The sequence below is a fragment of the Cucumis sativus genome, chromosome 4 (genome assembly GCF_000004075.3).
Source record: "Cucumis sativus cultivar 9930 chromosome 4, Cucumber_9930_V3, whole genome shotgun sequence".
Taxonomy (NCBI): domain Eukaryota; kingdom Viridiplantae; phylum Streptophyta; class Magnoliopsida; order Cucurbitales; family Cucurbitaceae; genus Cucumis; species Cucumis sativus.
Window position 1 is genome coordinate 4291455 of NC_026658.2, and position 17677 is coordinate 4309131.

At 35.4% G+C, this 17677-nt stretch overlaps 3 protein-coding genes across 4 annotated transcripts; all 3 read left to right on the forward strand.

The window, feature by feature from the left end:
• Positions 1 to 573: 573 nt before the first annotated feature.
• LOC101204981 (COP1-interactive protein 1) lies at positions 574 to 8361 on the forward strand. The gene is made up of 5 exons (XM_004149707.3): positions 574 to 734; positions 1251 to 1326; positions 2738 to 2899; positions 3004 to 7279; positions 7773 to 8361. Coding segments are annotated over exons 3-5 (4371 nt in total). The 5' UTR covers positions 574 to 734; positions 1251 to 1326; positions 2738 to 2805; the 3' UTR covers positions 7774 to 8361.
• A 931-nt stretch (positions 8362 to 9292) lies between these two features.
• Positions 9293 to 13862, forward strand: LOC101207125 (protein ENHANCED DISEASE RESISTANCE 4). 2 transcript variants are annotated; one of them, XM_011654910.2, is made up of 6 exons: positions 9293 to 9560; positions 9816 to 9915; positions 10150 to 12409; positions 12835 to 12895; positions 12995 to 13218; positions 13433 to 13862. In XM_011654910.2, the coding sequence occupies exons 3-6, from the start codon at positions 10275 to 10277 to the stop codon at positions 13485 to 13487; spliced, it is 2475 nt and encodes an 824-aa protein (XP_011653212.2). In that variant the 5' UTR covers positions 9293 to 9560; positions 9816 to 9915; positions 10150 to 10274; the 3' UTR covers positions 13488 to 13862. The 2 variants fall into 2 exon arrangements, with proteins under 2 accessions (XP_011653212.2, XP_011653210.2); XM_011654908.2 differs by lacking the exon at positions 9293 to 9560 and having other exon boundaries at positions 9590 to 9915.
• A 1054-nt stretch (positions 13863 to 14916) lies between these two features.
• Positions 14917 to 17459, forward strand: LOC101204736 (high mobility group B protein 6). Its single transcript, XM_004149706.3, has 8 exons — positions 14917 to 15434; positions 15590 to 15712; positions 15822 to 16093; positions 16181 to 16286; positions 16392 to 16457; positions 16556 to 16824; positions 16916 to 17000; positions 17112 to 17459. Exons 1-8 carry the CDS (start codon positions 14991 to 14993, stop codon positions 17247 to 17249), a joined length of 1503 nt encoding a protein of 500 aa, XP_004149754.1. The 5' UTR covers positions 14917 to 14990; the 3' UTR covers positions 17250 to 17459.
• The last annotated feature ends 218 nt before the right edge of the window (positions 17460 to 17677 follow it).

Here is a 17677-nt window from a genome sequence, read left to right on the forward strand (position 1 = left end):
CACAAGGACTGTCTTCAAAATACGCTAATCACATTTTACTACGGTAAATACTATTTTCTATTTCAAAATCTCTGTTTGTTATAGCTTTTACTACCTTCATTACCTTTTTATTTCTTATTACAATGTTTATTATTTTGTTGTCAAACTATAACAATTTTATATCTTAAGTATATGTTATTATGATCTAAACTAACACGATATACATTCTTATAATCTAAAAATTTACCTTAAATGTTCTAATCTTATTATCATACTACTTTAAATAAAACTAAATTGTGAAATATATTTGGATTACATAAAAATGTAATATTGGCCTTAAATAGTTTCAATATATTTTTAAAAAATAGTTTTATTGAGTTTTATTTAAATGAAATGAGAATGTTTAATTTATGTATTAAAAAATGAATTGTTTATTTGTGAGGAGGAGTGGAAGACGAAAAGTTGAAATTGAGAGGATTAAAATCTCAGTGGCATTATCGTAAATATCTAATTCCAAAAAGGGCAAGAAAATAAGCGATAATGTCCAAAGATTCCATCCTCTCAAATTTTTGAAGCTCCAAAATGCTAAATTCAGTTCGCCTTCTGGTTTTTGAACGCAAATCCTAAACTTAACCATTTTTCTCTTCCATTCCCTTTCCTTTTTATTATTTCAAATTTCATTTCCCATCTCTCTCTCTCTCTCTCTCTCTCTCTCTCTCTCTCTCTCACCTACCCGTCTTCCTCTGGATTTGCAGGTATTCTCCCTACTCTTTCTATTGGACCAACTTCTTTCATCTTCTGACTTCTTCCATCTTGGATTTTCTAATTCAATTTTACGTCTAGTTTTTTTGGTGTTTTTTTTTTTTTTCGTTTTATCCCTGGAATTTTCTGGTTGATCGGATCGTTGTGTTTGGATCGAGGTTCATGATATATCGATTTTTCGATGGTTTTTTCTTTTTTTTTTGGCTTTTCAATGGTTTTTTTTGGTTTGATTGGATTGTCTGTTGAGCTTAAGTTGGTAGTTTTGGATTACGGATGGATGGATGGACTACGTGTTTTTAACTTTGTTGTGTTGAAGCGATTACTGCTTCTATTTTTAAGAGAATCTATTTGAGCGAGAATTTCTGTATGAATTTTTATTTCTTTTTGCTGCGTGTTTCCGATTATGCTGAAATATAAAGATAGGTTTCACAAATATTTTGGTTTTCGTTAATTTTGTGCTTTTTTTTTTCTTCATTTCTATGAATTGATTATTGTTTCTTGCTGTGAAGGTTCCGGATCCAGAAATATTTCTTGTCATTGAACTGCGACGAGGAAGACGGAGGAAGAGTAAAGTGAAATTTACAGGTGAATTAGTAGAGAATAGTAGTTTTTTTGTCTCTATTGAAAATTAATATTCCGATATTTAATAAAATACTGGAAATTAATTCATCATTTCTCTCTCTTCCTCTTTTTTGAGAATTAATTTAATTTTCTCTGAAATGGAAGGGAAAAAGAAAAACAAAATTTATTAATATTATTTTATTGTTAATTGTTAAAAGAAGTTTTTTAATTAGTATGGATTTCAAATTTGTGATAATGATGTAGTCGTTTTGCATGGCAGAACCAACAAAAAGAAACAGCTCATCTTTTCTGATACAATTAGCTGTCTTTTCTAAAATCTAAATTTGGCACTGAGGGTATCTTCGTCATTGCCGAGTTGGGCACTTTTTATAAATTGGCAAATTGAGCTTACACTTCTATGCGCCATTTTCCTTACATTATGAATTACAATGATTTAGTTTTCTAATTACCATATAAATCATGTCACCTTCTCTTCATTATCAAAGTTATAATATTTTAATTGATGTAAGCATTATGTTATTTTCATATTTTTCGTTTGGTGATTCAGATTGTAATAAACACTGCTTTTGTTAGTAGGCCCGCCCCATGTGCTATCTGATGGAGCCTATTTATTCATGCAAGCTACGGAAATTATTTATTTATTTTTTTTTTTTTGGTAGAAGGATGAAATAATTTTAGTTTGCTATATATATAGATATATATGAAGTCTCATTATTGTGCTCTAAGAGATCTTGAACTTTAAAATATATTTATTAGGTCCTTAAATTTCTTGTTTTTTTAGTACAACAATTGCAAAATGATGGATTGTAACCTCTGACCACTAGGGACGGAGTGCATATCAATCTTATTGAGTCAAGCTCGTGTTTGCTCTAAGTCCCTCACTAGATATAGAATTGAAACTTTATAGGCTTATTAAACACATTTAAAACTGTCATTTAACATTCATGTATATTAGATACTGAGATGGTTTGGCAACTAGTAATTTAGTGAAAAACCATTTGTTTATTTAATTTTACTAGACAGGGTAGAAGTGAGAAAGGTAAAGAAAGATTAGATTAAACATAATATCAAGGCGCCAGTTTAGTTTGAAACGGAAAGATGGACTTTGTCTTAGAAACTTTGGATATAGTCTGGCTATAAGGCTGTAGTATTAATTCTAGTTTTGAATAAAATAGTAATTGAAAAAAAATTATCTTTCTATCATGATAATCCTTTTGAACTTATTCTTCTAATGGAATGCTCTGTCAATCACAGTCCAGAAAAAAATGATCTCTTTTCACATCTATTGCTCTAGACATCTACAAGGATTTACTTTCGTAGCATTTGTGTAAATCGTTTTTATTATTTTATCTCCTACGTTCTTTAATGATATAAAATTCAAAATTGTACGAGTAACTTATATTTTGTTTTTCAGTCATGGACTCTTGAATGTGCACGTTCAACTACTGTGCGCTTGCCAGGGGAAGTTGATATTCCCAGGAGATGACAAAGCACCGGTTCAGGGATTCTATAAAGTCTCTATTTGGGAGTCACCTTGATCCAGAAACAGAAGAACGGCTCAAAGGGAGTAAATCAGGTAATTAAGGGATATTTTCCTTTTGATTTATATAATTAATGGTGCCCTTCTTTCTCCCATTATCTTTAAGTGTGTAGATTAGCAATTTTACATTTTTGATGCAGATGTTGAGGACAAGGTGAATAAAATAAAAAAACTCATAAAAGATGAAGATGTAGGAATAAAAGACCACGACCAATCACAAAATCGCGGCAAACAGTCCGTTGATGAATTAATTGATGATTTCCTTAAAGATTACCAGGCACTCTATGAACAATACGACAGTTTGGCCGGAGAGTTGAGAAGAAAATTTCAAAAAAGAAGGGAAAAGGAAAGCTCTTCATCTAGCTCATCTGACTCGGATTCGGATGATTCAAATGGTTCTTCAAAGAAAAAGGTCAGCAAAGATGATCGAGGGTTGGAGAAAGGATTCCAAGAAGTTGGTGAAATCAAGAAGGAACTTGAAGTAGCACTTTCAGAAGTAGCAGACTTAAAAAGGATATTGGCTACTACAATTAAAGAACACGAATCTCTAAATTCAGAACATCTGACAGCTTTAAACAGGATACAAGAAGCAGATAGAATTATTAGGGATTTGAAGGTTGAATCTGAGACTTGGGATGCTCAGAAGTCTAAATTTCAGCTTGAAATTGAAGAACTGAATCTGAGGCTGAGCAATGCAGGTAAGATTGAAGCTGAGTTGAACGAGAGATTAAATGGTATGGAAACAGAGAGGAATAGTTTCATTGAAGAAAATGAGACTGCAAGGAGGAGGATTGAAGAGGGGGGGAAAACTATAGAGGAATTAAAGACTTTGGCTGATCAGTTGAAGGAGAAGTTGTCAGCCACAACGGAAGAAAAGGAGACTTTAAACTTAAAACACTTGGAAGCGCTAAACAATATACAAGAAGTAGAAAAGGTCATAGGAGTCCTGAGGGTTGAGGCTGAATCATTGGGTCTTGAAAAATCTAAATTTCTGGTCGATATTGAAGACCTGAGTCAGAAGTTGAGTGCTGCTGGCGAAATTCAATCTGAATTGAAGGGGAGACTTAAAGATATTGAAATAGAGAAGGAAACCTTGACCGAGGAGAAGGAGACTGCATGGAGGAAAATTGAGGCGGGGGATAAAATTGTAGAAGAATTAAATGCCACAATTGATTCGTTGAAGAGGCAGTTAACAACGACAATTGAAGAAAAGGAAGCTCTGAACTTTCAGCACTTGGAAACTTTAAGTAGGGCACAAGAAGCAGATACTATCACAAGAGATCTGAAAGTTGAATCAGAAACCTGGAGTGTTGAAAAATCTAAATTGCTCCTTGAGATTGAAGATCTGAATCAGAAGTTGGATGCTGCTGGAAAATTGGAAGCACAATTGAATGAGAAATTGAAAGGTGTTGGATTAGAATATGATAACTTGATCAAGGAAAATGAAGCTGCAAATAAGACGATTGAAGAAGGACAAAATATTATAGAAGAACTGAATATCATGACTGATCAGGTGAAGAGGCAGTTGGCAGCTACGACTGAAGAAAAGGAAGTTCTGAACTTGGATCATGCGACAGCTTTAAGCAAGATTACTGAGGCTGATCAGATTATAGGAGATATGAAGACACAATCTGAAACATGGGCTGTTGAAAAAACTGATCTTCTGTACATGATTGAAGAGATGAATCAAAGGATGAGCGATGCTATTAAGATAGAAGCAGAACTCCGTGGAAGATTGAAAGATATTGAAATTGAGAGAGATGGGTTGATCAAGGAAAAGGAGATTGCATGGAAGGAGATTGAACAAGGTAAACAAGTTAGAGAAGAATTAAACGCCACTATTGATCAACTGAACAGCCAATTGACTATTACAGTAGAAGAAAAGAAAGCTCTCAGCTTAGAACATGTGATGGCCTTAAGTAAGCTTCAAGAAGCAAATAAAATCATAGAAGATTTTAAAGTTGACGCAGATAGTTGGGACCTGGAAAAATCTAAGCTGTTACTTCAAGTTGAAGGGTTGAATCAGAGACTGAACCAGGCTTCTAAGTTAGAAACAGAACTTAATGAAAGATTGAACGTTGTGGAAATTGATAAAGTCAACTTGATAAAAGAAAGGGAGACTGCTTGGGAGAGGATTGAAGAGGGAGAGAAGATTATAAAGGATTTAAATGAGATTGGTGATCGGCTAAAAGAGGAAAAGATTATCATTTCCCAAGAATTGGAAACACTTCGAGGAGAAGTTTCTATCTTGAAGCAGCAGATTCAGTCTACTGAACAGCAGGCTGCAAAATTATCGCATTCTCTAGGAGCATCTGAGGGAGAAAATAGATTATTGAACTTGAAAATTGTAGAGATCTCGAGTGAGATTCAATTGGCTCAACAGACAAACCAAGAACTTGTGTCTCAGTTGCAACTGTTGAAGGAAGATTTGGGCGTGAGGGAAACAGAACGTTCTATTCTTGTTGAGAAGCACGAGACACATGTGAATGAATCGTTAACTCGCGTAAATATGCTAGAAGCTCAAGTTACACGGTTGGAAACAGAACTGGAGCTATTGCAATCACGTGAAAAAGATTTGTCTCAAGAATTGGAGATAAAAACAGCTGAAGCCAAACAACTGGGAGAGGAAAATATTGGACTACAAGCCCGAGTTTCAGAGATTGAAGTATTATTTAGGGAGAGAGAAAATGAACTTTCAATTCTCAGGAAAAAACTTGAAGACAGCGAGAATCGATCATCATCTAACACAGCAAATTTGACTCTGGAGATCAACCGCTTACTAGAAGAGATTAATTCCTTACATTCTCAAAAAGGTGAACTAGAAGAGCGGATGATATGCAGGAATGAAGAAGCTTCATTGCAAGTCAAGGGCCTGGCAGATCAGGTGGATACATTGCAGCAACAGTTGGAAGTCCAACAGAGCCAAAAAGTTGAATTGGAGTTGCAACTTGAGAGGACAACTCAGACGATTTCAGAATATACAATACAGATACAAAAGTTTAAGGAGGAATTAGAAGACAAGATTTCGGATCTACAGAGGCTAGTGAAAGAGAAAGAAGATTTAATAGTGCGAATCAAGGATCTTGAATCAGCATTTGACTCCTTATGCAATGAAAAGCACGAACTGGAGGAGAAACTTAAAAGTCAGATGGATGGGAATAGTCAACTCCGGGAGGAAAAGTTTGAGCTGGAGAAGAAATTTTTTGAATTAGAAAGTAACTTGTCAAACAGAGGAGTAGAGCTTGCTACTCTCCATGAGAAACACATAAATGGAGAAGCTGAAGCCTCGAGCCAAAAACTAATTTTAGTTGCTCAGGTTGAAAATCTGCATGAGAAGTTAAATTCTTTGCAGAATGAAAAAAGTGAATTTGAGTTGCAGGTTGAAAAGGAGAAACAAGAACTCTTGGATACCTTAACTCTACTGGAAAAGGAGAAAGTTGAGTTATTGAGTTCAATTGGTGATCATCAAAGAAGTTTGAAGGAACACAATGATGCATATGAAAAGCTAAATGATGAGCATAAACTGCTTGAAGATCAATTTCGAGAATGTAAGCTAAAGCTTGATAATGCAGAAGTGAAGATGGCAGAAATGGCTCAAGAATTTCATAATGACATCAGATCAAAGGACCAAGTGAAAGATGACCTGGAGCTAATGGCTGAGGATCTAAAACGAGACCTGGAAGTAAAACATGATGAGATAAATAGCCTGGTTGAAAATGTTCGCACAATTGAGGTCAAGCTCCGGTTATCAAACCAAAAGCTTCGTGTTACAGAACAATTATTAACTGAAAAGGAAGAGATATTTCAAAAAGCTGAATTGAAGTATCAAGAGCAACAGAGACTGCTTGAAGAACGAATTCATGGACTTTCTGCAACCATTGTTGCCAATAACGAAGCGCACCAAAGGGCGATATCTACTGTTTCAGAAAACATTAACAGTAACCTCTCCCAACTGGAATGTGTCATCAGGAAGTTCGTATTGGACTATGCAAAGTATGAGAAGTGTGTCAATGAGACATCCCACGATCTACAGCTTGCAAAGAGTTGGGTCTCAAAAGCTGTTCAAGAAACAAATGGCCTAAAGAAAGAGGTGGCATACCTTGGCAAACAACTTCAAGATAAGAAAGAGAGAGAATCAATACTTGTAGAACAAGTTGAGAAGTTGGAGACAAAGGTCAACAAGGAAGGATCTGAGAAGGATGGATTGGTTCAAGCAATCCACCAACTTGAAAAGAGACAGAGAGAATTAGAGAAGATGATGGAAGAGAAGAATGAAGGTATGCTGGGTTTAAAAGAGGAGAAAAAAGAAGCGATAAGGCAACTTTGCATGTTGATCGAGTATCACCGTGACCGCTATGATTTTCTCAAAGATGAGGTCTTAAAGCTGAATGTTAAAGGAGGCCAGAGTGTAAGATAGTAAGTCAATCATCACTCCCTTTACCACATATCTTTTTTTCTAGTTTTGCTTTTGCCTCATGAATTCTCTTGGTTGCATCCATCGTCTTTTCTTTTTTGTTCTTTGGTATGCCTAATTAGTGATGAATTTGTAAATATGGTGAAATTCTAGAGTCCAATGGAAGTGAAGGGAGGTTTAATATATTAACATAACCAATATCACCCAAAGATAACAAAGTAAATAAGACCAAAAATATACACAAATATGTATAGTCTTAAATAAAATGAAAATCTGTGCTCCATAATCAAGAGGGTAGATGTTGCTTTTTTATCTGTAGTTCCTTAGATTTTGAAAATCTTATTTTTTTCATGTTGGAGTGTGATTGATTGAGATTACAAGGATTCCTTGTTTTTGTTTGTTGTTGTTTATGGTATTTTCATGTCTTATTCTGGTAACTGGGTTGGTTTTATATTAACTTCATATATTTTAATGCCTTCTATTTTTCATTTGTAGGTATTTAAACAAACATAATGGAGATTATTCGAGAAATAATAAAAGATAAATTGTAGAGAAATGAGGGGAAAAAAAAAAAGGCACCATGGATTGTGGCTCCCTGCATAGGCATTATGTTGGTGGATGTGAAATTCCAAGATATACCCTAATTTTATTAGGGCAATTGAGGGTTTCTTTTCTTTTCTAAATGCAAATTCTCTATATTCAAAAAAAGAGAGTTTGACATTGTATAGCTAGACATAAAATTGCATGAAAAATCCCTAATTTTGATTAGGGTGATCGGGACCTTTATGTAGAATGCAAAATTTGTCAATGCACTAGAGGATTTGGTAATCCTAGAGTAAGACGTAGATTGGTCGAGATCAAGACGTAGGCACAGCGAGAGTTCATGGAAGAAGATCTAAAGAACATGAGAGATGGCTTGAGAAATTAGATTATATTGAGTATTCTTTTCTTTTGTACATTTATATTTGTATTATAGGATTTGTTGTAGATTTTTGTTCCCTTTTGATGTCTATGGATACTCCTTTCTAAAGGAATGATAAATCTTATTCATTCATGTACATGAATGACCTTTGCTTGTCTTTTATTACGAGGATTTAAGTTACAATGTTTATAGTATGCTACTTTTGTTCTCGAAAGAAGAATTAAAATAAATAATACACTAAGACTATGTGTATCGATTTTTTAATCAGGACCGAATCATAATAAGTTTCATTTGCAATGAAATTAAATGTAATAGCAAGAATAAGTTCAGCCTCTTTGTAATTGGACTAGAATAAAATAAAAACAGAAAAGACATTGGCAACAATGTCCAGTGAGTGTTGTAAATATTTGTCATAATCACAGACTTATTTTTTTTGAATCGAACGGTCCTAAATGAATTACTTACAAGATATTTAAACAATTGAAGGTAGAGTTAAATAAAAGAATTGAGTTGACGACTTAATTTCTATCTAATTTAACAAAATGTTATTATATCTTTTAAAGTATTGTTATTAATCTGATTGTTAATATTAAAATTTATCACATTAACCCCATCATTCAAGTACACTATTTACCACATCCTCTAGAACGTTGACTATTTTGAATCAACAACGCGGAAAAAAAGAAAACAAAAAAGTCTGGTTATTCTATAATATAATTGAATGAAAACTTTCAAAATTTAAAGTCTTAAGAGAGGCATTCTAATGATTTATTCTTCTTGGAAAAAAGGTTAAAAGAAAAGTCAAGAATAAAACCTAGTCCATTAATTTTGATTATGTACAATATTACAATATATTAAGCAAATAAGAATAGATAGGAGGAAAAGCAAAGAGGTTGTGTATCATTTTCAAGCATGAAGGAAAAGGGGAGGGTGGCATTAATACAATATGAATAGGTTGCTCTCCACGTCTTGATGGAGGGTATAATTGGCAAATTGAATAGGGACTGTGTGTGTTTGGTCAACGAAATTAAGTTGTTATACATTTGGATTTTGTATGTATTGGTCTCTCCCTCTGAGTCTCTGACTTGGCCCATCCTCCTTTATTACACAACGCGGGAGATTTTCATAGAAAACGATGCCCTCCTTCTTCTCTAAACGATACCGTTTTCTTCTTTCTCTCCTCTCTTCAATTCAATGTCTTCCCTTTCACAGTCCAAGTTGTGAGCATTTGAGATAACCCTGTCGGCATCTTCATGCCCATTTTTCTCAATCAATCATCCTTCCCTTCTTTCTAATCTCCTCGTTATTACCAATTCCAACTGATCACTTCCAATTCAATTGCTCTCTCTCTCTTGGAAACTGTATGGATTCTATTTCTCTGCGTTGAAACTTTTTATGGGTTTATCATTTTGGTGGGTGGGTTTCTCTGTTATTTTAGTGGGAAAAGCTTTGATTCCTTTTCGTGGGGGTTTATGTTTCTTTGATGGGTTTCAAGAGTTTTTCTCCTTGATTTTGGGTTTTGGGATTTGTTTGATTGATTCTTTTTCTTTGATGGGTTGCAAGAGTTTCTTTGTTTGATCTTCATTTTGGGTTCTGAATTTATGGCTACTGCGCAGAAAGTTCGAGTAGTTCGTTGTCCTAGATGCCAGAATCTCTTGCCTGAACCTTCTGGACTTTCTGTTTATCAGTGTGGTGGATGTGGTATTGTTCTTAAAGGTATGATTCTCTCTTGTTTATTTGGCTGCTGAGAAATTAATTAATTCTATAAATAGAAGTAAAAGTCAAGAGATGAAATTTTTAGCCGTTTATGCTATTTGCCCAATTTATGTCATGTTGTCATTTAAACCACATTGAAGTCCAAGCACTGAATTTATAATTTGACCTTTGTTTTGCCCTTTTGAGTGAGCAATTGAGCGAATTTAAATTTTTATCACAATTTTGATGGTGCAGCAAAGAGTAAAGTTCTCTTTAATGAGAAAAGGGATTTTGGGAGCAGTGAGAAATATGAGAATTTCTCAGAACAAGGAGGTAGCAGCTTAGGTGGTGTTTCTGACTCTGAGCGGGGCAGTCCAAGCATGGAGCCAACTGTAAATGAGAGAGTCATGAGGTCCAGAAGGACTGTCTTCAGCAACAGTCCGATTAGAACAAGTGATAGAGAGGATATAGATGACTATGAGAGAAAAATTGGGAAGGAAACTAAGGGAGTTTGGCCTATGCAGAGGCTTGGAGATAAAGAAATTGGTTCGGTTGAAGAAACGCACAGTCAATTTTCAGAACAACGTATCGAGAATTGGGTTCGACGGTATAATATTGAACAAGACATGAATATTTATGATTCTGATTCTCCAAGTAAAGCACCTTATCGTAATCCTACTGGAGCAGCAAGAACCCGAGCTACTTTTGAGCATCATAGAGTTGAAAGAGATGCATTCGCAGGGTATTCTGGAAACTCTATGGCTGGTGCTCATGGAAAAGGAGCTCCAAATTTCCGCTATCCTGGTGACAGACCTTCAAGTTCTAACTTGAATGTGTATTATGGCCATCCCGAGCCTAATCGGAACTATGAAGGTCCTATAGAAGGCTTTGACCCAAATCGAGCTGAACTCCTAAGGAGGTTGGATGAGTTGAAAGCCGAAATTATTAAGTCCTGTGATGTGGGAGATAGACCAAGAGTTGTTGCTGATAGAGCTCCAGTTGACCCATATTACAGTCGAGCTGGTTACAATGTCCCAATGCGATCTTCGACAAAGAACCCACAGCATAACCACGACCCTCAGTACTTCGGTCGGGGAAGTGGAACCTTTCCAGCAACAGGTCATCATCAAAGAAATGGTGAGGATTTCTTACATCCTCCGAGGCATGTTGTGAAAGATATGCCATTGTACGAGGATGAGTTTCAGGAGCAAATGATAAGGAAGACTAACCATCAGCCAGCCCATCAGTATCCTCCACGACAACACTATCCAGAAAGCGTCATGGATTTCAAACAAGATCCTCTTTCTCCATTGCATGACGAAGATGTTTTTTTTCACCATCCTGCCTGCTCTTGTTCACAATGCGGCAAAAGGAACAGGCAAGGGCCACCAAATTCCCCTGCAAGCAACGTAAGTAATCCGAAAGAGCCAATAAAATCTAGCACGTATCATAATGAAACTCCTGTTTCAGTTGGACTCATGGCTTCCAATCTGCCGTGTGCTGGCCGTTTTCCATCTCAAGACACACTTCCACACTCTAGACAACCTAGCGAGCTTGATTCAGAGATTGATGGTTTTGGTCTTGTTCAACCAAGAACGGCTGCAGTTTTCCAGAGAAATGGAAAATCTCGAGATGCAATTGCTGGCGGTGCTCCATTCATTGTATGTTCTAGTTGCTTGGAGTTACTGAAATTGCCAAGAAAACTTTACAGGTTGGAGGTGGATTGGCAGAAACTACAGTGTGGTGCTTGTTCGGTTGTCATTATCGTAAAAGTAGAAAATAGAAAGCTTGTTATTAGCGTTCCAGCAGAAACCAAGCCTACTGAAGTTTCTCCTAATGATAGTTCCCCCAAAAGCGTTGTCAATGCTACCAGCTCCATAGAAAGTTCTGATAATTCTAGTCTTAAAGTGATCGATACCGACCACAACAAGCCCTCTGACGACCAGGATTCAAATTGCGCTAAACCACAGGAGGAGGTAACTTCATCTCCCATTTCTTCCAAGGAAAAAGAGTCCCCAACTATTAATTGTGATCCCAAAAATCTCTCTGACTCTGATGACCTGCCTTTGAAAGATACACCATCTGTAATAAGTTCCGTGGAGAATTCTGACAACCCTTCTCATGATAAACCTAGCGAACACAGAGAAGGAACTGAAGATAAGCAGAAAGTTATGGTAGATGATGTCACCGAACCAAGTGAGTTAGACGTCTCGTTTGATGATTATGCAAACATTCATGTTTCTCATGATTCTGTGGAAATAAACAAAGAAGAAGAAGAAGAAGAAGGAGAAGAAGGAGAAGAAGGAGAAGAAGATCAAAGCAAGATCAAAAGCAATCAAGAATCTGAAACCTTCTTTGTGGGTCTCAGTAGAAACAACTTGAGAGATTTTTCAAGATCAAGTGAAATTACGGATAATGGAAGGCCTACTGTTTCGGTTAATGGCCAGCCTTTACCAGCTCATATAGTTAAAAAGGCTGAAAAGCATGCTGGACCCATTCTTCCTGGAGATTATTGGTAAGTTTCTTTCTCAAACTAATTCTTGTATGCATTCCTCATCTTCATAAATTTGACCCCCAAAAAGATCAGTTGTTAAAATGATTTACGTTGAACAAATGTTCTCTTTTAAAATGCCAAAAGAGGATCTATGCATACTCTTACAAATAGTGGGATGGGTGGTTAAATTGATTTACTTTGCTCTATTTTTTTTATTCTTTTAACTAGGCTCATGTTGCGGATAAATTTCCCTCTTTTATACCTCTATGGTTATCAGAAAATAACAAGAAACGTATATGTTGTGATTTTTCTCTCCGTACTATGATTTCCACGTAGATCTTGTGTTCTTTCTTCGTCTTTATTTTTCAATTCATACAAATGAAGTCTTATATCAATAAAATTTCTGACATCACATTGTGCTTTCCTTCTTTAATTGTGGTTGCCAGGTATGATTACCAAGCTGGATTCTGGGGTGTAATGGGCCATCCATGTCTTGGAATTATTCCTGTGAGTTTCTGGTTGATTTCTAGTTTCTTTTCTATGGATTAATAGCTTGAAGTGTTCGATTACATTAATCAACTAACCTCTTCTCTGCTCGTGATTCAGCCATTTATCGACGAGTTCACCTATCCAATGTCAAGGAACTGTGCTGCTGGAAACACTGGAATCTTTGTCAATGGGAGAGAGCTTCATAAAAGGGATTTGGAGTTGCTTTCTAGCAGAGGGTTGCCTACTACTACAAATAAATTGTATAGAATCGACATTTCGGGAAGAGTTATAGATGAAGACTCTGGAAAAGTGTTGTATAACCTGGGAAAACTTGCCCCAACGTAAGTTCTACTGCTTATTAAAAGCTTCTATTTGTTTGCTTAAACTTTCATAAACTGAACTTAGAAGTTAGTTTGACGAGGTTGATCTCAGTTCCTTAACTTTTGAAAGAAAAAAAAGAAAAGAAAAAAGAAATGAGATCGAAAACGATATACCATATTTGTTTTGAGTAGCACCTAGAAAGACATTTGACCTTGAACATTCTTTTGACAACAGCATTGAGAAGGTAAAACATGGGTTTGGCATGAAAGTACCAAGAACACTCAAGTGATACACTCACACAAGGACTTAAGTTTTGGAAATCTTCCTTCAGATATGGATGCAGCTTCAATTTCTTGTAAAATAACCCGATGCAACGAGACCCTTGTACATTAAATCAGTGGGGTTGATGGCTTACATGCACCTATACCTTTTGCTTTACGGAACTCAAGATTATTTGCTTTAGATTCTTTCTGAATTGTGAGATTGTTTGTTCATATATAAACTTGAAGTTTGTAAGAGGGTCGTATTTATCTGTATTTTTTAATTGGGGGGGTGGAGTTCAAATGTTAGCTAGCATTTCTCATCCATGTACAAGGAACAAGATTAATGTAGTTGTTAGAATAACTTGGAATATCTGTTATGTTCAAGAAATTTTTTAGTATTACAGGTGTGTCATACTCTATTTATTTGCATTACAAAATTATTTCACAAATATAAATGGACTCTACCTTATCGAGGACCACTTTATAAAAGTGTATTGATGTGACAATAAATTAGAGGAAGCTTTTGTGTTGTAGGGAATTTTTCCGTTTATGAGATGTTAGATGTTTGGTATGTTTTTATTCTTTTTGGTTGTTGCTATTGACCTGTGTTTTCAACTACCTTCCTAGTAATAAACATCCAAGGAGCATTTGGGGGAGGAAAATAGTTAATAGTTATGAATGGAAGGATTGCGAAAAAATCATATTATTTTTTGTAAATATGTTTTTGCAAAAGACGATGTCCATTTTCAATCTTTTTTAATATTGGATTGTTACGTGCGAATAAATTATACTTTTGTTTTTTAATTGATATTCTAAATGTAATACACAAATTGACTGCACGAGCAAAAATTATTTTTTAAAAAAGAAAATCATATTCCAGTCCTAATAAACAAATTTCATACATTTAATTTACCAAATCGTTCTCATTTTTGTAATGCAAGAGTAAAAAAAACAATACAAGTTAGACGGTGCAATCAACATAAATTACCTAATTAGCACGCTATGCTAAAATTTGCATAGATATCTTTTTAGGCCTATTATGAACGTTTTGTATGAGTAAAATTGAATATACTTTTATCTTCAATCATTTTTATTTTCTTTTTAAGATTTTCAATTGTGTGTATTTTAACAATTAGACCAAGAAAAGAGATTACTTGTGATAATTGATTGTGAATTGAAAGGGGAAAAAAGAAAAAAAAAATAATATTTCTAATCCAACTTTCTAAACACAATTAATTTATTACCATTTACGTTTAAAAGAAATATACATTTCTTCTAAATCTAAAATATTTTTTTTAATAAAAAAAATTAAAAGGCTCCAACGGTCAAATGCATTTGAGACTCCGGATTTCAAACGAAGTCCTCAATCTCCTTTAACTCATTTGAATTTCGAAAACAAACAAATCCGACCGTTCATCTTCTTTCCCTCCTTTATAAAACCCTCTCTCTTCCCTTCATTTCTTTTCACATCACAACTTCAGAGTTCAAACCTCTCTTTCTTCTTTCTTTCATTTCTCATTTTCTCTCCAATGGCCGATTCCACCACTCTTCAACCTCCCGTTACCGGTGCACCTGCCGGACCCACAAAGAAACCAAGAAACAGCCGGAAGGCTTTGAAGGACAAAAACTCTTCACCGGAGGTACCACAATCTCAATCCATGGTTCCGAAAGTTACAGCACCATCGGAAGGAGAGATCCTCTCTCAGAATCAAACTTCTGCTAAGAAACCGAAATCCAAAGCCGCAGCAAAGAAGCAGCCGGCGAACCAATCCTTTGATAAAGATTTGCAGGAAATGCAGGATATGCTTCAGCAGTTGAAGCTCGATAAGGAGAAGACTGAGGAGCTGTTGAAAGAGAAAGATGAGATGCTTAAACAGAAGGATGAAGAGCTTAAAACGAGGGATAAAGAACAGGAAAAACTCCAGATCGAATTGAAGAAATTGCAGAAGTTAAAGGAGTTCAAACCTACTATGGTTCGTTTCTTAATCTCGTGTCTTTTTCTTTATGGTTTTCACTACTTACTGAGTAGAAAGGAACATGAATTGTTGCAATTCTGTTTGATATAGATGGAAGATCTGTTTAGGGTTTTTCATTTCAGATTGATGAAATTCTTTTCATTCTTAATCAGAACTTTCCTATGATTCAAATTTTCAAAGACAAAGAACAAGATAAGAAAGAGAAAAAGAAATGCGCGGAAAAGAAGAGGCCGGCACCCCCTTACATCTTATGGTGCAAAGATCAGTGGAACGAGGTAGATTAAAAAACTGCTGATAGTTCTTGATTACGATGAAGATTAATATTAAATTGTTAAATAACAACTTCTGAAATTCACATTTGTGGCTTTGTGTCCTCCGATGCAGATCAAGAAGGAGAATCCAGAGGCAGATTTCAAGGAAACCTCAAACATTTTGGGGGCTAAATGGAAGACTATTTCAGCAGAGGAGAAGAAGCCATATGAGGAGAAGTACCAAGCTGAAAAAGAAACCTATTTGCGAATCACTTCTAAAGAGAAGCGTGAGAGTGAGGCCATGAAGTTGTTAGAAGAAGAGCAGAAGCAGAAGACGGCTATGGAGCTGCTTGAGCAATACCTTCAATTCAAAGAGGAAGCAGAGAAGGAGAACAAGAAAAAGAAGTAAGAACCATATTTGCTCTGTGTTAGCTTAAAAACACTTGGGAAATTTTCTAGTGCATTACTAATGTTCGATAAAATGCCCTTTAGGAAAGAGAAAGATCCATTGAAGCCAAAACAGCCCATGTCTGCATTCTTTCTCTTCTCAAATGAGAGGCGTGCATCTCTTGTTGCTGAAAACAAGAATGTTGTTGAGGTTGTTAGATTAACAGCTTTTCGAATTGGGATTTCTCTGTGTTTGTCAATGGTAGAATTAATTTGCTTTTGTAGTCTAATTTTGTCCACTGTTTTCCTCATTCAGCTAGCAAAGATAGCAGGAGAGGAGTGGAAGAACATGACAGAGGAGCAGAAAGGTCCTTACGAAGAGGTGAGGATTCATTGAAGAAAACACTCCAAAAATGAAATATTATTCACCAAATTTTCATTCAAGATCAATATTCAATACTAACTCTTGAACGTATGCAGATGGCAAAGAAGAACAAGGAAAAATACATGCAGGAAATGGAAATTTACGAGCAGAAAAAGGAGGAGGAAGCAGCAATTCTGAAGAAAGAAGAGGAAGAGCAAATGAAGGTTCAGAAACATGAGGCTTTACTATTGCTAAAAAAGAAAGAAAAAACCGAGACTATTATAAAGAAATCGAAGGAGGAGCGCCAGAAGAAGAAGAAGGAAGGGAAAAATCCTGTCGATCCTAACAAGCCTAAGAAGCCTGCATCCTCCTACATCTTGTTCAGGTTCAACAATAACAAAACACCCCTTCATTAACCAGAAGAAATGGAATTGGAGAATTTCATTTACTTAACTTGATTATTGTGTTATTTACAGTAAAGAAGCAAGGAAAAGTGTAATGGAGGAGAAGCCTGGAGTTAGCAACTCTACAGTGAATGCACTGATATCAGTGAAATGGAAGGTTTGATGGACTTTTGATTCAAATATTTCTTCTGAGAAAAATTTCATTTCTGGGTTATGTTTCTGATAAATGATTGGTTCCGTTCTTGTGATTTGGTTTTGGGGTTAATAGGAACTAAGTGAAGAGGAGAGAAAAATATGGAATGACAAAGCTGCAGAAGCCATGGAAGGTTACAAGAAGGAAGTTGAGGAGTACAACAAAAGTGTTGCTGAAATGAAAGGTGATGATGATGATCAAGAGAAGAGTTAGTAGATTAGTTTTTCTTCGCTGTTCAAGTGTTGTTTGAACAGTCCTTAACAATGACTGCTTTTGATTAGTCGCTGCTAATCTTGGTTCTCTTTTCCCGAATGTATCGCTTAAATTCTAATGAGAAACCTCTGATTCTATAACCCAGTGGTCAATATATATATATTTGGAATACACTCAGAGGGATTAAATTTACTTCAAAACTTATCTCAATTAGCCTAATTTAATTCTTTTTTAAGCGAAGTGTTCGATCTTAGGACTGTTGGAGCATATTTTTACCATTTACACATTAACTTTACGAATAAAAAGAAAAGCACTAAATCATTATTTATTTCTCCTTTTTGGGATAAATTTGTTCGTTTATGTAAATGATTATTTCTTTCATTTGACCTTTTCTATCATTATTATTAATATATAATTATACCAATGAA

Excerpts from the sequence above, each read along its gene's own strand:
- LOC101204981 (XM_004149707.3), top strand. The coding sequence starts at position 2,806 with ATGACAAAGCACCGGTTCAGGGATTCTATAAAGTCTCTATTTGGGAGT. Across the intron at positions 2,900-3,003 it reads GCTCAAAGGGAGTAAATCAG|ATGTTGAGGACAAGGTGAAT; the intron begins GTAATTAAGGGA and ends TTTTTGATGCAG.
- LOC101207125 (XM_011654908.2), top strand. The coding sequence starts at position 9,801 with ATGGCTACTGCGCAGAAAGTTCGAGTAGTTCGTTGTCCTAGATGCCAG. Across the intron at positions 12,410-12,834 it reads ATTCTTCCTGGAGATTATTG|GTATGATTACCAAGCTGGAT; the intron begins GTAAGTTTCTTT and ends TGTGGTTGCCAG. Across the intron at positions 12,896-12,994 it reads CATGTCTTGGAATTATTCCT|CCATTTATCGACGAGTTCAC; the intron begins GTGAGTTTCTGG and ends CTCGTGATTCAG.
- LOC101204736 (XM_004149706.3), top strand. The coding sequence starts at position 14,991 with ATGGCCGATTCCACCACTCTTCAACCTCCCGTTACCGGTGCACCTGCC. Across the intron at positions 16,094-16,180 it reads AAGGAGAACAAGAAAAAGAA|GAAAGAGAAAGATCCATTGA; the intron begins GTAAGAACCATA and ends AATGCCCTTTAG. Across the intron at positions 16,458-16,555 it reads AGAAAGGTCCTTACGAAGAG|ATGGCAAAGAAGAACAAGGA; the intron begins GTGAGGATTCAT and ends GAACGTATGCAG.